At 34.5% G+C, this 26,951-nt stretch overlaps 1 protein-coding gene across 4 annotated transcripts in view; it reads right to left on the bottom strand.

Annotated features, from left to right (window-relative positions):
- BMP5 (bone morphogenetic protein 5) overlaps nt 1-26,951 on the bottom strand; it is a 119,631-nt gene that overhangs the window by 24,828 nt on the left and 67,852 nt on the right. For all 4 annotated transcript variants that reach the window (XM_032648976.1, XM_032648977.1, XM_032648974.1 and 1 more), the window contains exon 3: nt 14,036-14,184. In XM_032648976.1, the coding sequence (XP_032504867.1) occupies nt 14,036-14,184 (149 nt within the window). The remainder of the gene's footprint in view (nt 1-14,035; nt 14,185-26,951) is intronic.

Here is a 26,951-nt window from a genome sequence, read left to right as displayed (position 1 = left end):
TTGAAGTATCATAAATAAAATTTTACATTCCTGCTCAGAATTTTCCTAATTTTAAGATGGTTTACATTGCCTTACAATCTCAAACGAAAACAATGAAAAGCTGGGATTTTAAACTATTTCGGTGATACTGAAAACTCCCAGTAATGTGGTACTGGTTAAAAAATATATTGGTATTGAACTTCAGAGTACAAGGTAGTTAGATTTTTTTTTAGTGATTCTTCATGGTGATTCTGGGCTTCTGTTTAACAAGCCAGACTCATCATGCAATTTCTTTGCTAGATCTTTTCATTTTCTTCTTTATCCCAAAATTTAAAAGAGCAAATTTAAAAATAACCACTTTGTTCTATATAATTATATGTTGACAATTATACAGTCATTATTAAAAAGTAACAGGACTTCCCTGGTGGTCCAGTGGTAAAGAATCTGCTTTACAGTGCAGGGGATGCAGGTTCAATCCCTGGTCAGGGAACTAAGATCCCACATGCCGAGGGACAACTGAGGGACAACTATGTCCACACAGCACAACTACTGAGCTCATGCACCTCAACTGGAGAGCCTGCATACCACGAACTACAGAGCCCACACACTGTGGAACCTGCACTCCACAACTAGGATAAGATTCTGTAGCTGATGATAGAGAAGAAACATTGGGGTATGACATCCACAGAGGGCAACAGGGGACCATGTCCTGACATGCTAACATGAATGGGGGGTTGAGTATTATCTGCAAACAAGAAATGTAGTTACAATTCCTGGTAACTTCCTGGTAACACTGCAATAGAAGAAATTCATTTTTCTCTAGGATTGGGGTATGGGAAGGATAAAGTTTAAAGGAGGAAGAGATTTTTTAAAGAGTTTCCATTCTTTCTAAATTGTTTATAGAAGGGATTCTCATGCCCTGCCATCTGAGAAAGTCATGGGGATTAGTAAAGAAATTGGGATATTTGGTCAGAAACACGGGTATGATGGCTCAAAGTGTGATGGGGGGAAAATGCAAATAGTTGAGAACTGTAGCTCAAGAAATTTCTGAAAGGTGGGGTGGGAGGTTGCCTGGAGGAAGAAAGGCCAAGAAACATAAAGGAGCAGGGCCAGAGGTTTAGGCCTTGTTGGGAAGCTTTCCAGAATATTCAAATTTTTTATTGAACTGAGGGTGGGGCTGAGATGATGGAAAAGGATTAGTCTCCTTCCATGGGATGTGGTCTGAAATGTGGAGGCTTACTGTCTCAGGCGTGACAAGTCCCACAAATGCTTTTTACCGGCGCCCTATTTTCAGCTAGTGGAAATATGAATCTCAAACTAGGAATTGTAGTTCACCTTCACATAAGCACTTACTTACTTTTTAATAGCTCCTCTCTTTATATAGAGAGCCTTTCCCCTGAGGCCCTATGAGTTTTACAGACATCATCTGTCACATGCCCCCAAAAGATTGGTTAGCTGTTGATCTTACAGATCTCATTTATTTAAGAAAGCAGAAACATTCTTTTCACAAAACCATGGGAAGAGTGAATTATTTTTAGTCTCTTTTCCAGTATTATGTGACTTCTTAAAATAAAAAAATGTGTACACACACACATATACTTCTTTCCTTTAAAATCACAGGGGAGTTAAATAAAACTATAATGAAAGCAGGGTTTCAGCAGAAATCAACCAAAAACATCTTCAAAAACTATTTTTACGTGTTAAGATATCAATGAAGAAAAGCTTTTAGATGTCAAACTCATTTGAGTTTGTTTCATAGCAGTGAAATTAATTTCAGACTCTGCATTTTATCTCTAGTGGATTAAAGTAGACTTTGCAACGAACTTAATGCAGTTACTTGGGAAATTTATGAGTGTCTAAAGGAAACATTCTTTTTTACCAGCTTATATGATTATATTATTCAAAAAGAACTTTTATCATACAGAAAAACATAGTTCATTAAATGTTTGACCTTCCCTTTCAATTTGATACATGAACCTGTGAAATGATCATAAGCTATGTCTAGAATCTTAGAATAGTCAAGGACTACCAAAATGGAGGAGAAATAAATCATTTTGACACTTAATAAAGAGAAAGAGTGAAGGAATTAAAAGGTGTTTTCCAAATATATAGTGAAGGTCTGATACTGAATACATAATGTATATACCATGATAAGTGTCTACTTTTTGCCAAAAAAAGAAAAAAAAGTGGAATTAAGACATTTGGGACTTAGTCTTTCCTTCACATATGAAGATTGGATCACAAAACATTCTTCTGAGCAAAGAGAAGCAGAATCTTTCTTCACTTTTTCTCATGTCTCTGGCAACAGCAGAATGTGAGCTGGCCTGCCCCACATAAGGGACCAAGTGAGACCTCACGCCACTATGATTTCATGGTGGACCCCAGAGCAAAAGCATCCTTCTGACCTGTCCACATGCAAAATAACAGTTAGGTTCCCAGGATGTTTACCTTTTGGTCAGCATGGGTCAAAAGCAAATCTGATCTCACAGCCTAAATAGAGCTATCATGTTTCTATCAGTTTATCACCTCACAGAGAAATCATCTGAATACTCCACTCATAAATAGAGCTGGTACCCAAAAGTCATAACAAGCAAGCCTTCCAAAAGCATCAGGGAAATTGGGATTTGAGAAGATGAGCCAGTTCAGTTCTTCTGAAGTTAAGAAGAAGCAACAGCTGCCATTTTGAAGCTTGGTAATTTATCAGTTGTTTTACATACATCATCGTATGTACTCCTCCCCAAAAAACAATGGTTACATTTTTAAAATGAATAAATAAGGCTCAGAGAAGGGTCATGTTTTTAACTCAGCCCTGTCGACCCTAAGTACTACCCTATTCCTTTAAGTACACAGAGTTCCCCTTTGTTAGAGATTGTTTAGGGCTGAGGCTTTCCTGTTGGGTCTCTGCTCCCCACCTTAAAAAGATTGGAGGAATCCATCCATCTCCTGGCTCTGGCAGTGATACACACATCGTGTTTGTCAAGGGACACTGTGGTAGCTGCTGGTTTTGTGATGTTTAAGGTCAGACTTACCTTCATAAGTGGGGAAGACCATTCAACACTCCTTCCAACCACGACAACACAGGTGGTCCCCCCCTACCTTCCATTTCCCTCAAATTGAAACTTGACAAGTTCGACTACAGAGAAGTTGGAATCCATGTTCAAGGAGCTGAGACATGTAATTTCCCTATCAAGGTATTTTCCATCTAATTTCAAGTTTTGATCCCCACTTATAATATATACTGTTGGCTTTGGCGGGTAGATGCTTTGGTTTGTTTTGGCTTTCCTTTGTCTCTGTGAGTCTACACCAGTTGAGTCAAAGTTTAGCCTCAGCACAGTGACTGCTGATGCCTTAAACGACTAAAGGCTCTCTCTTCTTCCCATTGTGCTCTGTACTCGTGAAGCAAAACCAGCGCTGCCCTTGTTCTGCAATATGTCTTTAAGAAATATGTTCAGCGATGTTAAACTTATAGGGGAAAGAACAATGGGAGAGACGGAGTTAACTCAAACGATGAGAATACGGAGAATCTCATATTCTGCATGGCCCCAAATCAATACTACCATGAACATATTTACCCCTCAGATCATTAGTCAAAGCAGAGTTAGAGTCCTAGAATAGAGAATATAACAAACAACAAAAACTGGAATATGTTTCTGACCTTGGGATTTGTTTGGCAAGATGGGTGCTCCACAGTTACTGTTTTGAATTAGGGAAAATCCAAAACAGAAATACAGATGTCGCCAAACACTTCCGTATCCCTTTTCATTAAGGGAAATCTAAAAAATGGTAAAATACCTCTTTCACCAGATAATGAAGGAAGACTAACTCCTGTTTTATCTGCTTACTTTAAATCATTGATTTCAAAATTCTTTTTCATGTATGTTTTTTAGGTTGTGATGCTAAAATTTGGATAAGCAAATGATGTTTACCAAGTGGCTCTCATTCAAATATAAACATACTATAACTTAAAACAAGGAAGTTGCCTTTAAAACCTGGTTTTAAAACATTGTATATATAATAAACATAGTAAAACAGCAAATCCAAGTTTTCCAATTTATTACTGATTATATTCTATAGTCAAATCTAATTTTTAAAGAAAAACCATTTTTCTCTCTACCAATCATTATACAAAATTAAGCTAGGCTCTGGAGGCCCATTTCAGAGTACCAACCAGAGAAAAATATAATAGAGATAACAAAATGGATATAGATATTTAAAAGAAACCTGCATCGTGATTCTTCATTTTCTAAAGAACTAAGGCATCTGTAAATTACATTCAAACCATTTGTTCAAAATATGAAGTTTTAGCAAAGCAGTTATGGCTCACCCTCTGCTCATAGGGAAACAAAGTTAAAAAGCAAGCTAAACACAGTGAAAAATTAAAAACGTGTTTTATTTGCCAGAGATTTTTCTTTTCAATTTTTTGAGGAAAAAATTACCTCAATATGCGTTCCCCAAAATACAATTCAGGGAGTCCTCTTTAGGGCTGAAATAATACCAGGTCACCTTCAGCCTTGATGCTGGGCAAGAGGGAATGGCGAGATGAGAGAAAGGATGAATTTCATCCAGCCTTTTTGCAAAATAATCAATTAATATGTTTTGGAAACTGCATGCTTGACTAGCATGCAGTTTGCTGCACCGTGATTGAAACTACAACTTGAGTACGGTTGACACTTAAAAAGGATGGTGGGGGAGGGTAGACATGAGGATTCTATGATGGGGAGTGTGGATTAAGGACAGTAAAACAGAGGAAAGAAAACAGGGAAGGAGAACCTAGCAAATACATTAGTGAGCGACACAGGGCACAAAGGAGGGGGACATTCATTACAGAATTCAAAATAATTAAATTTGGCTAAATTTAATTACATGTTGAAGCTGATCACTGGAAGGAAAATAGTTACTTTCTTTCTTCTTTTCAGTCTATAAATTTATCAAATTAATGATAATTGTGTAAGGAGCTAAAGAAATACTGAAGTAGTTAGATTTAAAAAAAACAAAAAAACATGGGTAAAAATGCTGTTACCTGTTGTGGGTCAGATCACAGTTAAATTCCAGACAGAAAATATAAAAACCCAAGGTAATTACCAACAGATCCAACATAAAGTTCAATTTTGTTCTCTATAACAATCATTATTAATAGCACTGTCCTGTTTGGAAATTATAAAAATGCATTACTTTTTTTCAGTTTGGAATTTACACAAATTCATATCATCTGTGAGAGTCATAGCGTATAAGATCTGGATAGGAAAACACATCATTTTTAGGTTCAAGGGTAAGATTCTTGAGCTTCTAAGGCTAAGTTTACTTTGTGTACAAAATGGGAAATAGTAAAGATAAAGTAGACATTCACTTAAAAAGCTCACCAAATGGCTGGCATCTAATACGCTCAGGAAATATTAGTTTCCGTTAGTTATTAATATTGTTTTGATTGACCACCACAGCAAATACATGGTTTGAATACTTATTTTATATTGAACTACAGATGAACCTAGCAAATAAAACCTGAATTAATCATGAAAAATAAAAATGCGAAATATTAGCATGGAAGAAAAAAAAAGTACTGCCAAAATCAGGGTTTTAAAAAAGCAGCTATTTGTATAGACAGAAAATAATTTTTGCTAAGTTGAGTGAGTTTGAAATACATAAAGTATAGTTTATAAAATCGTATATGACTAAGAGAATTAATAAGAACTTAGGTTGAACAAAGTAGAAATTTAAACAGTGCTCCTATATTTATGTTTAGTTCTCTAGCCATGAAAGGCATATTGATGATTTTGCTCATTTTTATGCAGTGGGAAAGGAGCAAAAATCTGAGCACACTGGAAGGATCTATGTTCTCTGATGTGCTTTTAAGGTATTACACAAGTTAGAAAATCCATAAGTCACAGCTTACGTGGGTTTGGAAAATTAACAAATACTGATCTTAAACCCAGAGGAAATCTATGTCATATTTATTTTCAGATAGAAATCTAGTCATTTTTACCATAAAGATACAGGAATTCTTCTCAGTGGAAACTCTTCTGAATCATTCACATAAAATGACCAAGGCGGTTGTTTTGCTTAGCTATCTTTTTTAAATCTCTCTTATCGCTTGATTCATACCAAAAAAAAAAAAAAAAAAAAAAAAAAAGATTTTCTTAGAAACTGACATATTGCCATAGATTTATTTATGTTTTAATGTTTTTAAAATTCTATAGAAATATGATAGAAACAGAAGCCATTTTAAAACGTTCTGGAGAAATTTAGATTACGTTTTGTTATGATACTGAAAAATATATTGTGGCACTTAAAGAAAAAGAAAATATAATCCTACTTAAATGTTGTAATAAGAGCTCTCTAGACACCTTAATAATTATAGATGTTCAGCTATGAACTTATCTGATCCTTCACGTGATCAGTTAGGAATTTGTTTATGCCTGGGTATTACCCCTCTTTGTATACACACACGCACACAAACACACACACAAATTTACCCCAAAAGATGTCTAATATTTCTTACTTCCCTTTATCCATTTCTCCATCTCTGATTTTATATAATATCTTAAGTTTTGGTTTGAATGAAGCTATTTAATACCAAGCTCCTTAAGATGATACATATCTATTCACAGTACCCTCTCTGAATATAATATTTATATGTGTATAATGCTTAAAGTGTAAATATATAAATTAAAATTACCTGAGAAATTATCACAGGCAATATAATAATCCTCAGACAAAAGGTCAAATAAATAGTGAATTCTTCTAGTCACACGAGCTCATTCCCTCACAATACAAATAATTACATAGCCATTAACTCCCAGGTCTTAGGCACTTTATTCTTATGCCTTCAATCTGCCCTTTTTACACATTGATTTAATTTCTGGACTACAGGGAAAATTTAATTTTACTTATTCACTGTATTTATTTAAGTATTTGAAGATAACTATTCTTCAACTGTCCTCCTAATTTATTCTTAAATATTCATCCAAAAGTCAAGCAGGTATGCTCTAATTATCCTCAGCATTAAACATAAAGAAGTACTTCATTTATACTAATATTTACGTAAAACAAACATAGGAGTATATGTTCCTTTTTCCTATCAGAACATTTAGCAAGACATGTGATTTTTGCAGTTTCTTGGAAGTAGAGACTCTCATTTATATGTTTGAAACCAATTGTCAGCACCATAAATTCAGCAACAGGGAGCCATATGGTTTTATGAACAAAAAAGACTTAATTGCTTTAAAAGATATAGTTCAGATAAGGGAAGAGAATATTATCAAATCTCAAAATATTTAAGAGATCCTCCGATAAGTGGACATAATTCAACTTTTTGAACTGAGATACATAATAATGAGAAACTGTAGTCAAAACAGCAGGACAAAAAGAAAAATATCACCCTTGATCTCTGAATTTCTTCTGCTACTTATTAGCACTATGTCAGCTGATATTCAGATTAACCAGCCACATAGATCATTTGACCCTTGAGACAGATAAATAGTCATCTGACAACACAAGGGCTTAATTTGGAAAATTTTCCCCTGAGTTAAAAAAGACTGTGTTTGGGAATCTGAGGATAACACAGCAAACTTATTTAATCAGATACTTGCATTGAAAAGCAGCAGATTCCAGAACTTACTAAATTTAAGCAGATATCACATTAAGAACTCCTCATCTCTCTTAAACAGATGCTCACATTTAATATAAGTAAAAGAATATCAAGTTAGTAACTCACATATTAATTTAATATATAATGACATGAGGACTTTAGATTATAAACTAGATTTTTCTAATTAGGAGTATATATTCTGTAATTCGAAAAATGTCATGGAATTTTTGAAAAATCTGATTTAAGACAGCATATTTAGAAGATACCACAGCATATTGCAATTTTGGAGAAAAATTTTATCCGTGCTTTAAACTACTCTTCACATAATAAGGAACAATAGAAATAAGCAACAGTTCAAGGTTGTAGAAGAAGAAAACCTAATCCCATTTCTTATTAATGTAGGTGTGGCAGTTGTCAATTTGCAAGAAGGAGCCCCAAAATTCCAAGTGGAAGGGTAGAGAACATGGCAAAACCCTGGGTAATAAAAGTTTTTAAATACTCACTTTCAGTTTAATTGTACTGATAACTGAAGCTAAGACCCTTTTTATAATTTGAATAATAATGTTGGTGGAAATAAAAGAGGATGAAATTGTTGGTGCTTTTAGAAAAGCTCTGAAATATCAATATATTTATGTACATATATAATTTCTAAAAATGGAAGAGAGAAAACTTTTGCGTACTAACAAGCAAAAAAAAAAATAAAAAGCTATAACTTTACCCCTTTACAATGTCTGGGAAATATAGCTGCTAACCAACATGGGCTATATCCTGAGGAGGCAATAATTACAATGGTTTGTTTCCTTGACTTTCAAAGAGGTCTTCTATGATGTGTTTCCAATCAATTCATAGAGTATCTTCATTTTCTGATTTTTTTTATGGGAAATATCACTTATGTAGTGGGGATTTTATGCAATTTGCTAAAAAAGTTAGCACAACATATATTAGGAGTTCTTGGGTCCCACACTTTAAAAAAGACGATCAATGTTTTTTAACCATGTTTCCTATGAGCATTAAACTACTGCTTGTAAGAAGCCATGTTGATGTGTAATGTTTGCTAATAGGTTTATGAAGCCAAATGATAGTAATTTACACTGATGCATCTCTGGGTTGAAAATTTTTTCTGATAGTTATGTACGCCAGCCTTTAATCAATTATCCTCATATATTACCCTATAACAAGGGTCGTTACCCTTATATTCATTGATGCAGTTAGTTATCTCAAAAATAATCATGTCACTTTTTTATAAGAATAAAATTGTTGGGCCTCAAGAAAACTACCATATTAAGTACTAATAATTTGATATTCTCCAGTGCCTATGAAGACCTAGCCAATATAAGCAATCAATTGATCATGACACATATCTCTGAATGTTCATTTCTGTTGGCTTCATACCCTAGATCAGAGGTATTTAAAAGCTTCCTACCAATAATCATTTCATCAACCAAAATTATTAGACTTGCGCTTAATAACATAACTATACACTATGCTTCCAACTCAAGATTTAAGAACATATATCAACAATCTTACCTCTCTCCAGTGGACTATCATTTGTGAATTTATCTAAAGTCTTATTAAATCATCTGTAAAATCTCCACAATGAAAGAATTGATCCTAATTTAAGGAGTACCATGTAGAGTTAAGTCTCTATGCATTTTCTTTTTCAGTTCAACTCAAACACCTTTATTCCTGTCTCACCATGTTCAGGGTACTATTGCTTAATATAGTCTCACACTGTCTTTGGAAGGTAATTACCATTACACTCATTTAATTAACGCTATGGCTAAAATGTAAAGTATTTTGTCAGAGCCAAGATTTGAATCTAGTTTTCCTAACGATTTCTTCTTAGAATTTATATTTCCAGAATGGAGGAATCAATTCTATTTCTTTATTCTCTTTATTTAAATTAAGTATCAAAACCTTAAACTCTAAGTTATAAGAATAACTATAAATTTCTTTATATTATATTTAAGCATTAATGATAATGAATTTAATTTGATAGTTTCATACCTCTGAAATCTTTTTTTCTTCCTTGATTTGGCTACAAAATTTAGTGAAACTTTGAAATCTCTGACTTTAAATCTGAATTTTTACCTTGATATGCTTGGAAATTACGCCACAACTTTGTCCAAAGAAAAATGGATTTTAGAGTCTTATTAAAAAAGAACTTTATACTGTTTCTTGGACATTGAACAATACTCTGACAAAACAACATTTTGATGACTTGAATACAAATGAAACAGAAACATACGGATTGAATTTTCCTTGACATATAAGTGGGTTTGAATAGAAAGGAAAAAGTCATTGGCAAAATTTACTCTGAGTATTGCCAAACCTAAAATGTCTGAAAACATAGGGTTTTTAAAAAGACATTCTAATGATCCCAAAAATACTATCTTTGTTTTTCCATCTCTAAATTATTCTATAAACCCAAATTTGAAAAAAATGAATTAATTTACTTGGAAGGTTTAAACTATATAAAGCATCAAACAATGGAAAATTACACTGTTTGGGGAGAAAACCCAAGTCTTAAAAGCTAGATTAAATTGCTATCTGGGTAATAAACTCTGTGTATGTATGTATTATATATATATATATATATATATATATATATATATATATATATAGGAGATATATATATAGGATATAAATATATATATAGGATATGATACTAATTACTGTAGTTTTATTAACAATTTTAATAAGGATCTAACAAGCCAGGTAATTAATATATGTTTATAATTTAGGGAACTGAACATCTTAAATTATAAGACAGACCTAAATCTACTCATTTGCTGCTAAAAAAAGAGTACCTATTTTATCATAGAGGGTTATTAACCACCATGAGGGAGTGTTAGAAAATTCTGAAACTGATTTAGCACAATTGGATACAACCACTTGTATGGAATTTCTAGATTTTGCCGTTAAGAAGCAGCAATGTTTCCTTTCCATTTGCTTGCTCATATGTTTGCTTTATTTAGCTGAAACAGACATTTGGAACTCAGAGAATTATCTATTCTGCATGAAAAAAAATCAATAGACTATCCTTAAACTCTCCTGCCAAATCCATGGCAGTTCACTTATCAAATTTCTAAAGATAATATTTTACAAACTGACGTACTTTCCACAGGTCCTCTGAGGAATCATGATGCTACTTTTGATTTCAACAGTCTTTTGATTTCCAAAATATATTTAGATCTCTTAGCTATTTTTTCTTTGTGGAAGCAAGATAAACAAAATTTAATAACTTATATCACTGACTTTCTCCTCACCTTATGATTGAAACGATTTTAATCTGTACCGTGGTTTGTGGTGTAAAATTCAGTGTTACACCAAATTGGTTTGGTTAATAATCACCCCAATTTACAGTTTGGAATGTCTTCTTAAGAGTAACATGTTCGGGCTTCCCTGGTGGCGCAGTGGTTGAGAGTCTGCCTGCCGATGCAAGGGACACAGGTTCGTGCCCCGGTCCGGGAGGATCCCACATGCCGCTGAGCGGCTGGGCCCGTGAGCCATGGCCGCTGGGCCTGCACGTCCGGAGCCTGTGCTCCGCAACGGGAGAGGCCACAACAGTGAGAGGCCCATGTACCGCAAAAAAAAAAAAAAAAAAAGTAACATGTTCATATATGTAAAATTGATAAACAACAAGATCCTGCTGTATAGCACAGGAAACTATATTCTATATCCTGTAATAAACCATAATGGAAAAGAATATGAAAAAGTATATATATATATATATATATATAACTGAATCACTTTACTGAACACCAGAAACTAACACAACATTGTAAATCCACTATCAATTAAAAAAAAAAAAAAAAAGGAGTAACATGTTCAATGACAGGTGGTCCATAAGAGCCTTTTAAGTCACAAACTCATTCAACAATCATTCAAAACATGTTTTTAATACCTACAACCTGCACGGTACCAAGTACCAAGGGTACCATTGTGAACCAGAAATACACATCCGTGACCTTATGAAATGGATATTCATTCAAATATGTAATCATGAAAGTGTTACTCTGATTGATTAAAGCAGCAAGTCTAGTTCTTTAATGACCTGTGGTCAAGTTACAAGAATATACACATAAATTAGATGTCATGTGCCTTCCATGATTTGTCTCCAAATCACTTTCCTAATAGCATCTGCAATCATATTTATACATGAAAGCTGTTCTAGCCAAATCTGGACTGCTGAATGTTCTAGACAACACCATGCCTTTTTGCCGTTCTATGTATTTACTCACATTGTTTCCTCATCCAGGAACTACCTCTCTCCTCCTTTCTCACCACCACACCCTCTCCCTCCTCATCTTCATTTCTTGAAATCTTACCCAGCTGACCTAGCCCAGAAGTTACCTGGACCACAGTTCTTTGGCTCCATTTGGACTTAACCATCTCCTTACATTTCCTATAGCGTCTTGATTATATCACTATTTTTAGGATTTAGGGCATTTTAGTCTTTCTTAAGTAGCTATATTTGTCTGTCTCCCAGGTCATTGTCTCCTTAACACTTTGTCTTACATGAATAGACACTCGAAGATTTTATGTCGAACAAATGAATAAATGAATAATAGTCAACAAATGAATTTGAAAGGAGACTTTCCTGAGTTTCATCTTTCACGACTTCCAATTACTTTTGCTGAGAAGTAAGCATATTCAGATTCCATTGTTGCAAATAAAAAGTGATCTGTCTTCTCTGGCTTAAATACAAAAGGCCAGCTTGTCTAGCATATTTAATCATTTTAATATTTTCATATCAGACAATATTAAAGAACCAAAGAAGAGCAACAAAAGGCTGTGTATCTCAAACCTAACTTTTAAAAAAAGAATTTGGAAACCTTTGAAAGAAGTGAAATGTTAGTTTATTTTAGGCTCCAAAAAATCACATAAATAATATGTCATTTAAAGTAAAATTACCCCTAAAATATAAGAGAAATCAATCAAAGGAAAAGGATAAACAAAATATAAAGTAGTTCTCAGAGAGAAAAGGATGACTTGAAAGCAAGTTAGAACTAAATAATATAGGGCCCTCCAATTTCTTCCCCTAGATACAGCTTCCTGATCTTTAAAAGACTGTAGCTCGAATTTGCTCACTGTTCTACACTCAGAGTCCATTGGACTCTTAGTGTGTAGCGAAGTGCATTCAATAATATTATGTGCTGACTACCTCATGCCTCACTCAACTGCAAGCCTCGTGAAGCCATCTCTGTACTTGCTCACTATTTTATCTCCAGCATCAAGCCAAGCACACAGCACATCGCTACTCGGTGAGCATTTCTGAGCATAAGAATAACATCTGGAACTTCTCAAAAAAGATTTCCTATAGACCTGTGGACTAAGAGTGACACCTGCCATATCAGTAAACAAAGGATGTTGCAGCCAACAAGCTGCAGCCACCCCAATGGTGAGCCCTGAGGGAAGTTGGAGTGGAAACAGGATGCCCACCATCAAACCATCAGCCACTGCAGCTGTCCCCTGATGGTGCACCCTGAGGAGACTCAGGATGAGAAAGCACATGATACTGACCCCAGACAGCTGAGATGCCTATCAAAGGAATGATTTCAGACTCTTGCATCTTCCCATATATAAATTTCTTAACTTGAGATGCCTGGTTTTCTTTAATTAACAATAATCTTTTGATGTTCTGACTACCTGGTCTTTGTTGTAAAAACTCCTGTATATCCTGGCTCCTCCCCTACCTCTTTGGAGCTCTCCTTTAGAGCTATCTTAGAGGCTGTGTCCTGGGCTTAAGTCCCCAGTTTTGTCCACCAAGTAAAACATAACTCTCAACTTTTAGATTGTGCTTTTTTTTTTTTTTTCAGTCAACAGATCCCTCCCAGAAGTGATTCTGGAGCTGTTGTCTTTGACCAAATATTATAATATGTTAAGACCTAACTCAGTATCATTTTCTGCAGTTTTTTATGACTCTTTTGTTCCATCCCCATCCTCCTCTGTATTATGGTAGGTCCTTTGTCTGTTTCCATATCATCTGTTTTGATATATATTTCTTTTTATAAGTCAGGTTTTTGAGACATACTTTGAATATGGTAATATCCATTCTTCTTTAGTGTACAGTTCTATACATTTTTACAGATTATATAGTTGCGTAACCACCACAAAATCAAAACATAGATCATAACATTTTATACATTGCTTTCTTTCAGTATTGTTATATCACAGTAGTTCTACTTGTTTGCATACATGTCTTCAACACAAGACTAAAAACTGCAAGAGCAGGAACAGAACTTAATTCTTTACCCCCCACACCCACTGCAGAGCCTGACAATAAACGTGTGTTCAGTAATGTGTTTATAAATAAGTTAACTAATCAATATATTGCCCTATCTTATAGAATGCACCACTTTGCACATTGTGTGTATAAAATATACATTGGTTAAATCCCACAAAAAGCTGTAACTCTCAATGTGTCCAAACCAGAACTCCCCAAAATTTATGAAGTTCAGTGCTTACCATCTCCTGTTTCTGCACAGAGTTGTAAGCCCAAATTGTTCTGTGGATTAATCACCCAATGATTGCTGGTCACAGTGATATCAAAGACAAGCCAACCCACATCTAGAGCTTGGGCCTTCCTTGTGTCTAACAAGAACAGATCTGCATCCCTAAAAGAAGAAAGGGAACAGCAAAAAAGAGTTACAGGTTTGAATGAAGATCATCATTTCCTACACTTAAGTGAAAACACTACAAAAGCATTCTTACAATAACAGGAGTTCATTAAAGGATAAGAGGAACAAAGGACTCAAGTGATGAGTAATAAGATACAGAACCTTTTATTGCTGGAATCTCAGCCCAAACCTGGTGCAGATTAGGAATATCTGACAGTAATTTCCACTTGCCTGCTCTTCACTGTCAAGTTTCCTTTACAAAGGGACTTAGTGGTCTTGGTTTGGTCCCTGATAATCAGTGTTTTCCCAAACCATTACCTATAAGTAGCAGTACACTGGCAAGTACACAAGCAAGGGCTAAACTGAATAGAGACAGAAGTGAAAGTAGCTGCTCCAGTCTGGACAGATGTGGATTCTCCAAGGAGATGGAGGGCAGGCAGGCTGTGATGCAAGCCTCTGTTTTAGAGGGAGTTTTCCTTTTGTTTACCACTTTCATTATACTTTTTTCCATTTTTATTACATATATTTTTCATTTTTATTTCATTTTCTATTTTTATTACATAATTAATTATTTTATGGATTCCAGAGGCTAAGAGAGGGTCACCAAGTATACCATTGGGTTAAGGGAGAAATCCCGTAGATTGAGCTATGGCTCTTCCCTGACTCACTTTAACACCTTCTTTGTGCACAAGTCCCCTGGGGACAGTAGTACCTATGCATATAAACTTGTATGTTTTAGGATAATCTCCATAGTGTTACTGTTATTAACATTTATCAATCTTAACTTTAGTATTAAACTTACAAATGTATGAGTATTTGTCAAACTATAATGAATTATCTTATATCCTTACTACAGGCAGCTTCTGAGCTAAGTGCTACATCTTTTTGATGTTTAGTCTTTATTTTAATTTGTTTTATTGAAGTATAGTTGATTTACAGTGTTGTGTTAATTTCTGCTGTACAAAAACATGATTCAGTTATACATATATGTATACACATCCTTTTTCATATTCTTTTCCATTATAGTTTATCACAGGATATTGAATATAGTTCCCTGTGCTATACAGTAGGACTTTGTTGTTTATCCATTCTATATATAATAGTTTGCATCTGCTAATCCCAAACTCCCAATCCATTCCCCCCCACACACCCCTCTCCCTTGGCAACCACAGGCCTGTTCTCTATGTGACATTTAATCTTTACAATAGATTTTTATATTGATGAAATTAAGGTTCAGATAGATTGATGGTAAAAACAATGGAACTCCATCAAAGTAGAATAGAAATACACTATTATGCATTTTATGACTGTGCTGAATCTGACAGCATATTATTCATATGAGGAAGATCAGAGCTATGTCATGATAAGCTATGTTAAACACTATTCTACTGTATTTTCCATCTATCTGTATCTTAGAAGTCACTTTAAAGGTTGATTACAAAATGTAAAAAACTAATTTTGGATAAAATCAAATCATGCATATTTATTATTTTCTTAGAAAAAAATCTATAATTGAAAACTGAACTATAGCAGAAGTAAAGAATCTCAGTCAATATTTTAGAAGGTACCTCTCCATTTCTTTAATTAAACTTGATTTATACCATTCTTCCATTAACCTAGAGAACTTAAAATTAATGTTTTATGATCAATTATATTGTCCAGCTACCATACACCAAAATATGCAGCTTTAATTCTCCTTCACAATTTTAATCATAGTGATTACCAAAGGAGGGTTACAGACACTTTTTCACATCCAATACAGGAATCAGTTTGAGTTACCGCAGACATACGACAGGCAGATACTGCAATTCAATGAAAAGATTAATTCATTCCACTTGAATTTTAAGGGCCCATTATTTTCACAGTGTGTGGAATGTAAATCAAATTCTCCCTTTTCCTCCTAAATTGGAAAACCTACCAAATAAACAGAATCTAAGAAAATATGGATTATTCTTAAATTTTTGAAATATTTAAAAAATGTCTTTGAGACTGTAATCTTGGAAGTAACTTAATCACGTTATCAGCTTCTTAAACAGAAGAAAGATTCACCTTGTAGCTTGGAAAATACACAAGTGCTACCTTGCTTTCAAAGCCTGCTTTCATTTGAAATATGGTAAAGATGTTCTAATAAACTCTGCAAAGCATAAAATGCCATCCCTTGGTGTGATATAAATAAACATTTGAAAAACGAAAAAGAACAAAGAGGTAAATTCTGAGAGCAATTTCAACTAGTTAACAAATATCTTTATGTAGTTATTTAGGTGTGTTTTCTATTATTTTTAAATTGTGCTACTTTTCCAGAAAAAAACTTTCTCTAACTATTCATATCCAAGTCTCAACACTGTTAAGCATGTCTATGAGGAAAATAGTTTCAGTTTTAATGAATATATTTAGAAAAAGCATCAGCCAACAGACCCAAGCAAACACTAAATACCTGAATTTCAGTGATGCAAATCTAATTCATTGGAAGATAAACCTAGGCCAAGAGTATGATTTGAAAAAATCCATATATTTCTAGTTCACCTCTGAAAAGTTATGAATGATCAGTTGTCTTCATAAGCTTCATGGCTTCCTATTCTTGAGCAAAACTATTTTATTTTTGACTGTTAACTTCTATTCTTTAATTTCTCCTCTTTCCTTTTGTGTAAAAAGCTCTTCTGCACTACCTACAGACAAGAGAATACGCTTTAGGAGAGTCAAGTCTGTTTATTTATTTATTTTTTTTTTAATTTATTTTTTGGCTGTGTTGGGTTTTTGTTGCTGTTTGCAGGCTTTCTCTAGTTGGGACGAACAGGGTCTACTCTTCGTCAAGGTGCGTGGCTTCTCATTGCAGTGGCTTCTCTTGTGGAGCATGGGCTCTAGGCACACGGGCTTCAGTAGTTGCAGCACACGGGCTCAGTAGTTGCAGCACGTGGGCCCTCGGGCATGCAGGCTTCAGTAGTTTTGGCACATGGGTTTATGGCTTATGACCTCTAGAGTGCAGGCTCATTAGTTGTGGCTCACGGGCTTAGTTACCCTATAGTATGTGGAATTTTCCCGGACCAGGGATTGAACCCAAGTCCCCTGCATTGACAGGTGGATTCTTAACCACTGTGCCACTAGGGAAGTCCTCAAGTCTATTTTTAATAAGCACAATGGTAATAATTTTGTAATTTTCATTCATGTAGCAACTTTCATAACAGCATCTTAAAAATAAACTCCTATCCATTCTGTAGAAATCGAGACATGATTTCTTTGGAAGTATAAAATTATTCCACTAAAGAAGAGCACTTATCTCCCTGGAAGTAGCAGAATATACTAAATATATCCTATAAGCAGTATAAAATAAACTTGTTAAAGTTGCCTTGCCTTAACACTTTTACCATTTTTTTAAGAAATTCTTACAACATCTAATAAAAGAAAATTTTAAATATTAATGCATTTAAAAGGAATGCAGTACAAAGAAAATATATATGTAGAAAAATATATTCATTTGTAGCAGAAATAAACCCATAATGTAATTATTTTATGTGATGTACAATTACAGTAATGAAACTAAAATTAAAATCTGCATTCTAGTAAAGGAAATAAAGTCCACTTACATGGACGTATGCAAGCATTTCAGAATGTTACTGTTTTAGTATCCTAAGGCTGCCATAACAAAGTACCAGAGCCTGAGTGGCTGAAACAGTAGAAATTTATTGTCTCACAGTTCTGGAGGCTGGATGTCCAAACTCAAGGTGTTGGCAGGGTTGGTTCTGTTGAGGGCTGTGAGGGAAGAATCTCGTTGGCTTGTAGATGGCTGTTTCCTCCCTGCATCTTCATATCACTTTCCCTATGTGTACATCATTGCATCCAAATTTTCCATTTTTATAATGACACCAGTCATATTGGATTATACTCACCCTCATTTTAATTGAGTTACCTCACTAAAGAGTCTGTTTCCAAATAAGATCACATTCTGAGATACTGGAGGCCAGGACTTCAATATATGGATAAGGGAGAGAGAGGAACATGGTTCAACCCGTAATACTATTTTAAAATATTTTTTTAAAGGCAAGAATAATCCTGGATGTGAACATTCTGTGTTTATAGATATTATAGCAATTGTCCACATTGAAATGTTTTCAAAGACTAATACGTGAAAGTCAACTTATATTGATCAAAATAAATCATAATGATGAAAATTTGTATTTTTCTTTTTCAGATAGAATTTGAACCTTTGTCTTGTGTATGAGACAGATCAGCATAATAATTTCTCATACAGTTAAATGAAGCTATCATGCAGTTGTTAAATACAGAGTCATCTTGAACAGATAAAGGATTTGCATCACTCAGATTTATTGGATATGAAATATATAGATATACTGAATACAATTAATCACAGGCAAAAAATAATATGTAGATATGTAGATACAGTTAGAATTCAATACAAATGCATGTGAGCATATCTTACTTCCATCATGACCAGAGGTTTAAACATGTGTTTTCATGGGAAATTGGTAGGGTTGAAGATACTGCTTTGCAAGGGTGCTTTTTATTTTACTGAGAGAGGAAAGGGTTTTGTATACATGCCTTGGGAGCCTCAAAATACCAAAAGGGTAGGAACTTCACTAAAGACTGAGCAGCAGGAGCCACATTTAGCAAAATTTGAGTTATCATGATTCTTACCACTCTTTTAAAAATAAAGAGTCTTACATATCTAAGACTAGGACACTGGAAGAAATAAAGTGTATTGTAACAAAATAAACTAGAATTTGGGGACCAGACAGAGCTTGAACAATAAAGGAATTCCTCAGCCTCTGTTTCCCCATGCCTAAAAGATAGTATGATAATCACTGCCTTAAGAGATTTTGTGAAGACCAAATGTAATATAATCTGAAGATCTATCTGGAGGAGAGGAAATTATAGTTGAATCTTTACCTAGGATATCAGACATTTTTCCCAGAAATAGAACATACAATCCTAAAATTTGTATAGAACCACAAAGACCCCGAATAACCAAAGCAATCTGGAGAAAGAAGAACAAAACTAGAGGTATCACACTTACAAAGTTATACTAATCAAAAGAATTTGATATTGCCACAGAAACAGACACATAGATCAATGGGGCAGTATAAAGAGCCAAGAAATAAACCCACATATATGGGTTAATTAATTTACAATGAAAGAACCAAGAATATACAACGTGGAAAGGTAGTCTCTTCAACAAAGTGTTGTGAAAACTGGACAGCCACATGCAAAAGAATGAAACAGGACTGTTATCTTACACCATACACAACCTTAACTTAAAATGAATAAAGATTTGAATGTAAAACCATAAAACTCCTAGAAGAAAACATAGCCAGTAAGCTCCTTGATATTGGTCTTTGCAATGATTTTTTTTTGGCTCTGACACCAAAAGCAAAAGTGACAAAAGCAAAAATAAACAAGTGGAGTGACATCAAATTAAAAAGCTTTTGCACAGCAAAGGAAACCATCAACAAAATGAAAAGGCAACCTGTGGAATGGGAGAAAATATTTGCAAATCATATATCTGATAAGGAGTTATTATCCAAAATATATAAAGAACTTATACAACTCAATAGCAAAAAAAAAATCTATTTAAAAATGGGCAAAGACATACAGATGGACAAGTACATGAAAAGATGCTGAACATCACTAATCATCAGGGAAATGCAAATCAAAACCACAATGAGATATAACTTCATACCTGTTAGAATGACTATTATGTATTAAAAAGACAAGAAATAACAGGTGTTGGTGAGTATGTAGAGGAAAAGGAACACTTGTGCACTGTTGGTGGGAATGGAAGTTGGTGCAGTCACTACAGAAAACTGTATGGAGGCACCTCAAAAAATTGAAAAAAAAAACAACTATCATTTGGGCCAGTAATGCTGATTATTTATTGAAGAAAATGAAAACACTAACTCAAAAAGATATACACATCCCCATGTTCATTGCAATATTATTTACAATAGCCAAGATATGGAGACTACCTGTGTCCATCAACAGATGAATGGGTACAGAAGATGTGGCATTTATATATATACATATATATATATACACACACACACACACACACAATGGAATATTATTCTGCCATAAAAAGAATGAAATCTTGCCATTTGTGACATGAGTGGACCTTGAGGCATTATAATAATTGAAATAAGCCGGATGGAGAAAGACAAACACTATCACTTATATGTGGAATCTAAAACAAAACAAAACAAAAACAACAAACAAACCAAGCCCAAGCACATAGATTAGTGGTTACCAGAGGCAGGGAGTGGGAGTGAAAGAAATGGGTGAAATAGGTCCAGAGGTTTAAACTTCCAGTTATAAAATAAATAAGTCATGGGACTGTAATGTACAGCATGGTAAATGTCTATAGTTAATAATACCGTATTACATATTTTGAAAGTTGCTGAGAGAGTAGGTCTTTAAAGTTCTAATTACAAGAAAGAAAATTTCTAACTAGGTATGGTGACAGAAGTTAACTGCAGTGATCATTTTGCAATATATGCAGATATTGGATCATTATATTGTATACCTGAAACTAATATAAAGTTATATGTCAGTTATGCTTCAATAAAAAATACTTAAAAACGAACTAACAACAACAAAAAAAATGTGTGAATTAGTGCTTTTGTTAACATAATATATCTGATGACAGCATTATACACAGACTCAAAAAAATGCTACTTTTATAACAACATAGATGAGTCTGAAGACAATGAACTTTGTAATATCGTGATATATGAACCTGCCAATGCAGGGCACGTGGGTTCGTGCCCCAGTCCGGGAAGATCCCACATGCCGCAGAGCGGCTGAGCCCGTGAGCCATGGCCGCTGAGCCTGCGCGTCCGGAGCCTGTGCTCCGCAACGGGAGAGGCCACAGCAGTGAGAGGCCCACTTACCGCAAAGAAAACAAACAAAAAAAAGTCTCTACATATATATTTTCAAAGTGAAACAAGGAATATGACTACATTAATGAAATTTTATATAATGTGATTAAAATATGTAAAAATAATTATATTAATAGACGATTATATCTTTTTACTATTTAACTGCTACTATCATATTCATTATATATCTATGTCTATAAACACATCCAATTATATAAATATTCAATTTCCTCCTCTAATTTCTTTGATCTTTGAGTAAACCAAATATTTTTATACGATCATATCATATTCTTCTTCATGATCCTTCTTATAATCAGGTACACAAACATGCTTAGTAATATACTATGTGGTTTTGGATGCTTGAAATGTTAACTCCTTCTACTTTCTACGTAGCTGAATAACAGAATTAATGAAGTATTCTCATTATAAGCCCCAAATAAAAATTATAACCAGGAACGTCTGATGTGAAGTCAGCTAGCCTGGGAGTCTACCTCTGAAAGTGAACAAAATAAATCACTGAATGCTAGAATTAAGTGGGATATAAATTATGTGCCAAACTGTTATTTGATTGATGAGAAAACTTAAAGAGAAATCAAATTATTTTCCATGGTCATTCACCCAGTTGGAAGACCAGATCCCAGGTTTCTATATTCCATTTTCAGAACACTTTCTCTTATATCACTGTAGCTCCCTTTTTAGTCCCAAACCATCCTTTAAATGCCCTCTTTACACTGAAAGATAATTGGTTTTTGGATTGGAGTACTGAAAGGTTGAGCTGAGCTACCAGCCTAAAACAAGGTGGTAGACATGGAGCCAAGGAGTGACCATGTAATCAAGTTAAGATGAGGTCATTAGCATGGGTCTTAATCCAGAATGACTGCTGCCCTTATAAGAAAAGGAGAAGAGACACAGAAGGAAGACAGCCATATGAGGACAAAGGCAGAGATGGAACTTATGTTGACCCAAGCCAAGGAATATTTGGAGCTACCAGAAGCTGGAAGAAGCCAAAAACAATCTTCCCCTAGAGGTTTTGGAAGGAGTATTGTCTTAACAAAGCTTTGATTTTGGACTTCTAATCTCCATAAGTGTGAGAGAATAAATTTCTGTTGTATTAAGCCATCCAAGTTTGTGGTAATTTGTTATAATAGCTCTAGGAAACTAATACACTCCCCTAGTTTTCACAGATTAAATATTTCATATTAAATAGGAGGTGGTCAGCAATATCAAATACTGAGAAGAATGGGAAGAACAAAAAAGTGTCTAGAAGATTTGGTAGCAAGGAGAACCTTGGTGGATGATCAGTAGAGTGGAGTTATCAAACTGCAGTAGGTTGAGGGGTGAATAAAAGATAAGAAAGTGATGTATTTAAAGCAAAGTTTTATAATATGAACTCCACTAAGATATGGAGAAGAGAAATAATGTGGAATAGTAGGAACAAGGAGAGTCAAATAGAGGGATTTTTAGTAAACACAAGAAACATCAAATATTTATAGGACACATTTAAATACATATTTAAAAGACAGAACATCTTACACTATTTCAACACAATAAGAAATGTGAGTGGACAACACAGAAAATCTTCCAAAATAAGCTTGTGCTTGATTACTTCTCTATGACACTGTCCTTGGAGTTCATGTGTATTGTGAAAACTTCTTTATAGATGAAATCACTTCTCAGCATGGGGAATTAGGTAAACTAATATTCATCAGATGAGTCCTTGGATGGGACCCCCATTCATCTTTTGCGAAAATCTATTTTATCAAGGATATTGTTTCATAGGCTTGTGGCAAATAAATCCTTCTGCTTGTTTCTAAATATGGTTAACAAACAGTTCTCATTGGTATATTATTACTTGAGCAGAAAGTGTAGAACTCATGGCTCTTCTGAGAAGTCTCATTATAAGTTTACCTTTATAAAGAAAAGATTGTAATTATAGGTGGAATTGGTATCTGCTAAATTTCAACAATGACTTGCTGTACTTAGGCTTTGCTTAGTAATAGAAAAAATTATTATGCCCTTTAAGTCATCTTTCTGAGCTTTTGTTTATTCTTTAAATGAAGATTAAAATAAAATCTACCTCATAAATCCCTTGCAGGGATAAAAAAACTACACAAATAAAAATATTATGCAAATTGCTATAATTGCAGTTTTCTTACCAAAACACATTTATGGCAGGTAAGTATGTATATAATAAGTTGTATATCTTATGCTTCATGACAAAATTAGGGTCAGAAGTGATTTATGCAATCATTACTGTCAAAGTTCTTTAATAACCTGCACTTATAAATTTTAGATATAGAGATTCATTCATTTTCTTTAAATTTAGTAACATTTATTGATATATATAACCCATAATGAACTTTTGTCCCTAAATTCCAGTAGAGACAAAAAATGAAGTTGAAAACATTTCAAAAAGGAAGTAAAATTATTTATGTAATCAACAAAAGATAATGAAAGAGAAATATTCTTTAGATTTTTATGGTTTCAATTATATGTATGCATACATATGTGTGTATATATATATACATTAGAGAGAGAGAGAGAGAGAAGAAACAGTTAACCAGGAGCATAAACATTCTACTGTCTAACCAAGAAGCTCTAAATCTTGCCAAGAAAAGCTTTGGGAAGTTGTCTGGAAGATATACAGATACATTTCAGAGCAAAAGTTAAAATACTCTTCTATTTCCATGAGGCATGAACCTTACAGAGAACAGAGATATCTACACTTTTCCCAAACTTTCTACTATTAAGACGTTTTCACCTCTTTCCATCTCCTTTTGTCTCTGAATAGCTTATCATGCCTAGTAGAAATGTAATGATGGCCACCCAAGAAGAAAGCATACATCTTTCTCTGGGTATCTGACAATAAATACCACACCATCTGAGAAACCTGACATACAGCTCTAAAACAGAGCACATTAACAATGGATGCAAATTAATCAATGATATTCTCTGGGGTTTATAATGTCAAAATCTTCTCTCATGTGCAATTTCAGGTTTAAAAGTGTTAGAATTTGACTTTGTTAGCTGATTGATATTTTCAGATGGCAATTATTTTTTCTCCCAAAACAAATGTGAAATAACAAGCTTCTGTAAATCTCACAGAACACCAATTTTCAGAATATCTAATTCAATGCTGTATTTACATTTAAAAGGCACATATGCAAGCTGGTAAAAATAGTAATATTAGATGGAATTGAATGGCAAAAAATGGGAAAACAAGTTGAATTCCCACTATGAAAATTCAGTAACTTTTCACTCTGTGGAATTTTTTAATTTGCCAAGATACTGATAATGTTAGCAGGTTTCCTGGCACTACATCATTCCATATTTTTCCCTTGCAGAGAGATCTAAACATGGGCTACTGAATACACACACATACACACACACACACACACACACACACACACACGGGAGAGCTCCTCACTCAACAAGAAGCAAAGAAGTGAGACTATTACATACATAGTCCAACCACTTTTAATGCCCTCTAATGAATGAGTGATACACCCAGTTCAGGTTCCTAAGATCTCTTCCATATTATGACTCTTACGACCCCAAATATGAAATAGTCGGGGGAAAATTGACTTCATGGCATAAATTATTCCCATAATTTAGGTTTATAACTTAAATCTACAACTAGAGCAGTATTTCTCAACCTCAGCACTAGGGAAAATTTGGACCAGATCATTCTTTATTGGGTAGGGGTGTGTCCTGTTCATGGCATAAGGTTTAGCAGCATCTTCCACTACCTACCCACTGGGTGCCAGTAACCCTTCATCCCTCCACCCTCGCCAACTCGGACAACCAAAAATGCCTCCAGACATTGCTACATGTCTCCTGGGGGCTGAATCCCCTCAGCTGAGAACTTGAACTAGAGCTTGATCCCTGCACACTGCAGAAACACAAGTCATGCTTGTGTGCTGTCCTATACACCTAGAGCAGTCGGCACTGACCGTCTGAGTGTTAGTTATGCGGCTCTCAAGAGCTCACGAAATCTCCCTCGGTGGAAATTGTCAATGTGTATCCTGAAGTATGTCCACAGAAGAATCAAAAATCTTAGAGAAGCAGGAGCGGGGAGATGATGTCAATGTGAAACTGACTGTGGACTTGAATGATGACAGCTCAACTAAATATATCCAAGCAGGGAAGATGACAAATGACAGCTAGCAGGCTGGCTTAAAATATTTTTGCAGTGGAGCACAGAAATTGATATTCATAGCAGAACATTAGGAAAAGGTTGAATTCTACACAGCATATTTTCTTTTGGGAATATATAAATGTATATATTGTGAAAAAAATTAATTCAAGGAAAGCACTTAGCGCGGTGCCAGATGCATGGTGAGTGCCCATTAAATGGGCAAGTGCTGACTGCTTTTCTTAGTAGTAGGACTACTAGCATTGTTCTCACTATTTAATTCTTTACGCATTTAAACATTTTAATGCTTAGGAATATTTCTCCTAGGTGCCCTCTCTGTCTCTACCTCTCCTTCTCTCTCTGTCATTATAGAAAGTTCTCCTACACTGTTGGTGGGAATGTATCTTGGTGCAGCCACTGTGGAAAGCAATACGGAAGTTCCTCATAAAAGTAAAAATAGAGTTACAATATTCTCCATTCCTGAGCATATATCCAGATAAAACTATAATTCAAAAAGACACATGTGTACCTATGTTCATAGCAGCACTATTCACAATAACCAAGACATGGAAACAACCTAAATGTCCACTGACAGATGAATGGATAAAGAAGATGTGGTACATATATACAATGGAATATTACTCAGCCATAAAAAAGAACAAAATAATGTCACTTGCAGCTATATGGATGAAACTAGGGAATATCATACTAAGTGAAGTAAGTCAGAAAGAGAAAGACAAATACCATATGATATCACTTTTGTGTAGAATCTAAAATATGACATAGATGAACCAATCTATGAAACAGAAACAGACTCAAATCGTAGAGAATAGACTTGTGGTGGCCAAGGTTGAGGAGGGGTGAGGGAGGGAAGGACTGGGAGTTTGAGGTTAGCAGATGCAAACTATCATATATAGGAAGGGTAAACAACAAGGTCCTACTGTATAGCACAGTGAACTATATTCAATATCCCATGATAAACCATAATGGAAAAGGATATGGAGAAGAATATGTGTGTGTTTACATATATATATATATTTATATAAAACTGAGTCACTTTGCTGTACAGCAGAAATTAACACCACATTTTAAATTAACTCTACTTCAATTTTAAAAAGTCAAAGAAATAGACTTAAAAAAAAATAAAGTTCTTTCTCATCTTCAAAGGCCCAACTCAAGGGTGAACTCCTCCTAGTGGCTTTCCCCAAGGGCCCTCACCCTTCCATGTGAAGAATTAATTTCCCCTTCATTTGTATTTTGTATTCATTTGTACAACACGTAGTACATACTTACATCATACTGCTTAGCGCATTGCATTATAGTTATTAAAGCCTGTGTGTGGCAAGCTAACCCCAACCCCTGCCTCAGGCTATGAACTGTAAGGATCTTATTTACTCTCCTTGTGTACCCTGTGCTGGCCACATGTAAGTTGCTCAGGAAAAGCATGTCCAACTCCGCTGAATTATCTGGAAAATTCAATCATGTGGAAACCTCATTTCCCAATAATGCCAGATATGTGAGGGGTGGCTGAAGAGAAATGCCTTCTATACAGAATTTGGGGCTCTCAGCTTCACGTGAAAAGATTAAATGAGTGTAACGATGTGTATTAAGTTTCTACCAAGAAAAATAAAGATTTGGATAAATATCAGAACACTTTTAAATGGCACGCATTGACATATGAGTAGGGATAAACAGGGAGGTGGGAGATAGTAGGAATAAAACATATAATTTTAGGAGTTTTA

The sequence above is a fragment of the Phocoena sinus genome, chromosome 11, assembly GCF_008692025.1.
Source record: "Phocoena sinus isolate mPhoSin1 chromosome 11, mPhoSin1.pri, whole genome shotgun sequence".
Lineage (NCBI taxonomy): Eukaryota > Metazoa > Chordata > Mammalia > Artiodactyla > Phocoenidae > Phocoena > Phocoena sinus.
The sequence above is the reverse complement of the archived record's forward strand: the minus strand, read 5'-3'. Positions and strand labels throughout refer to the sequence as shown.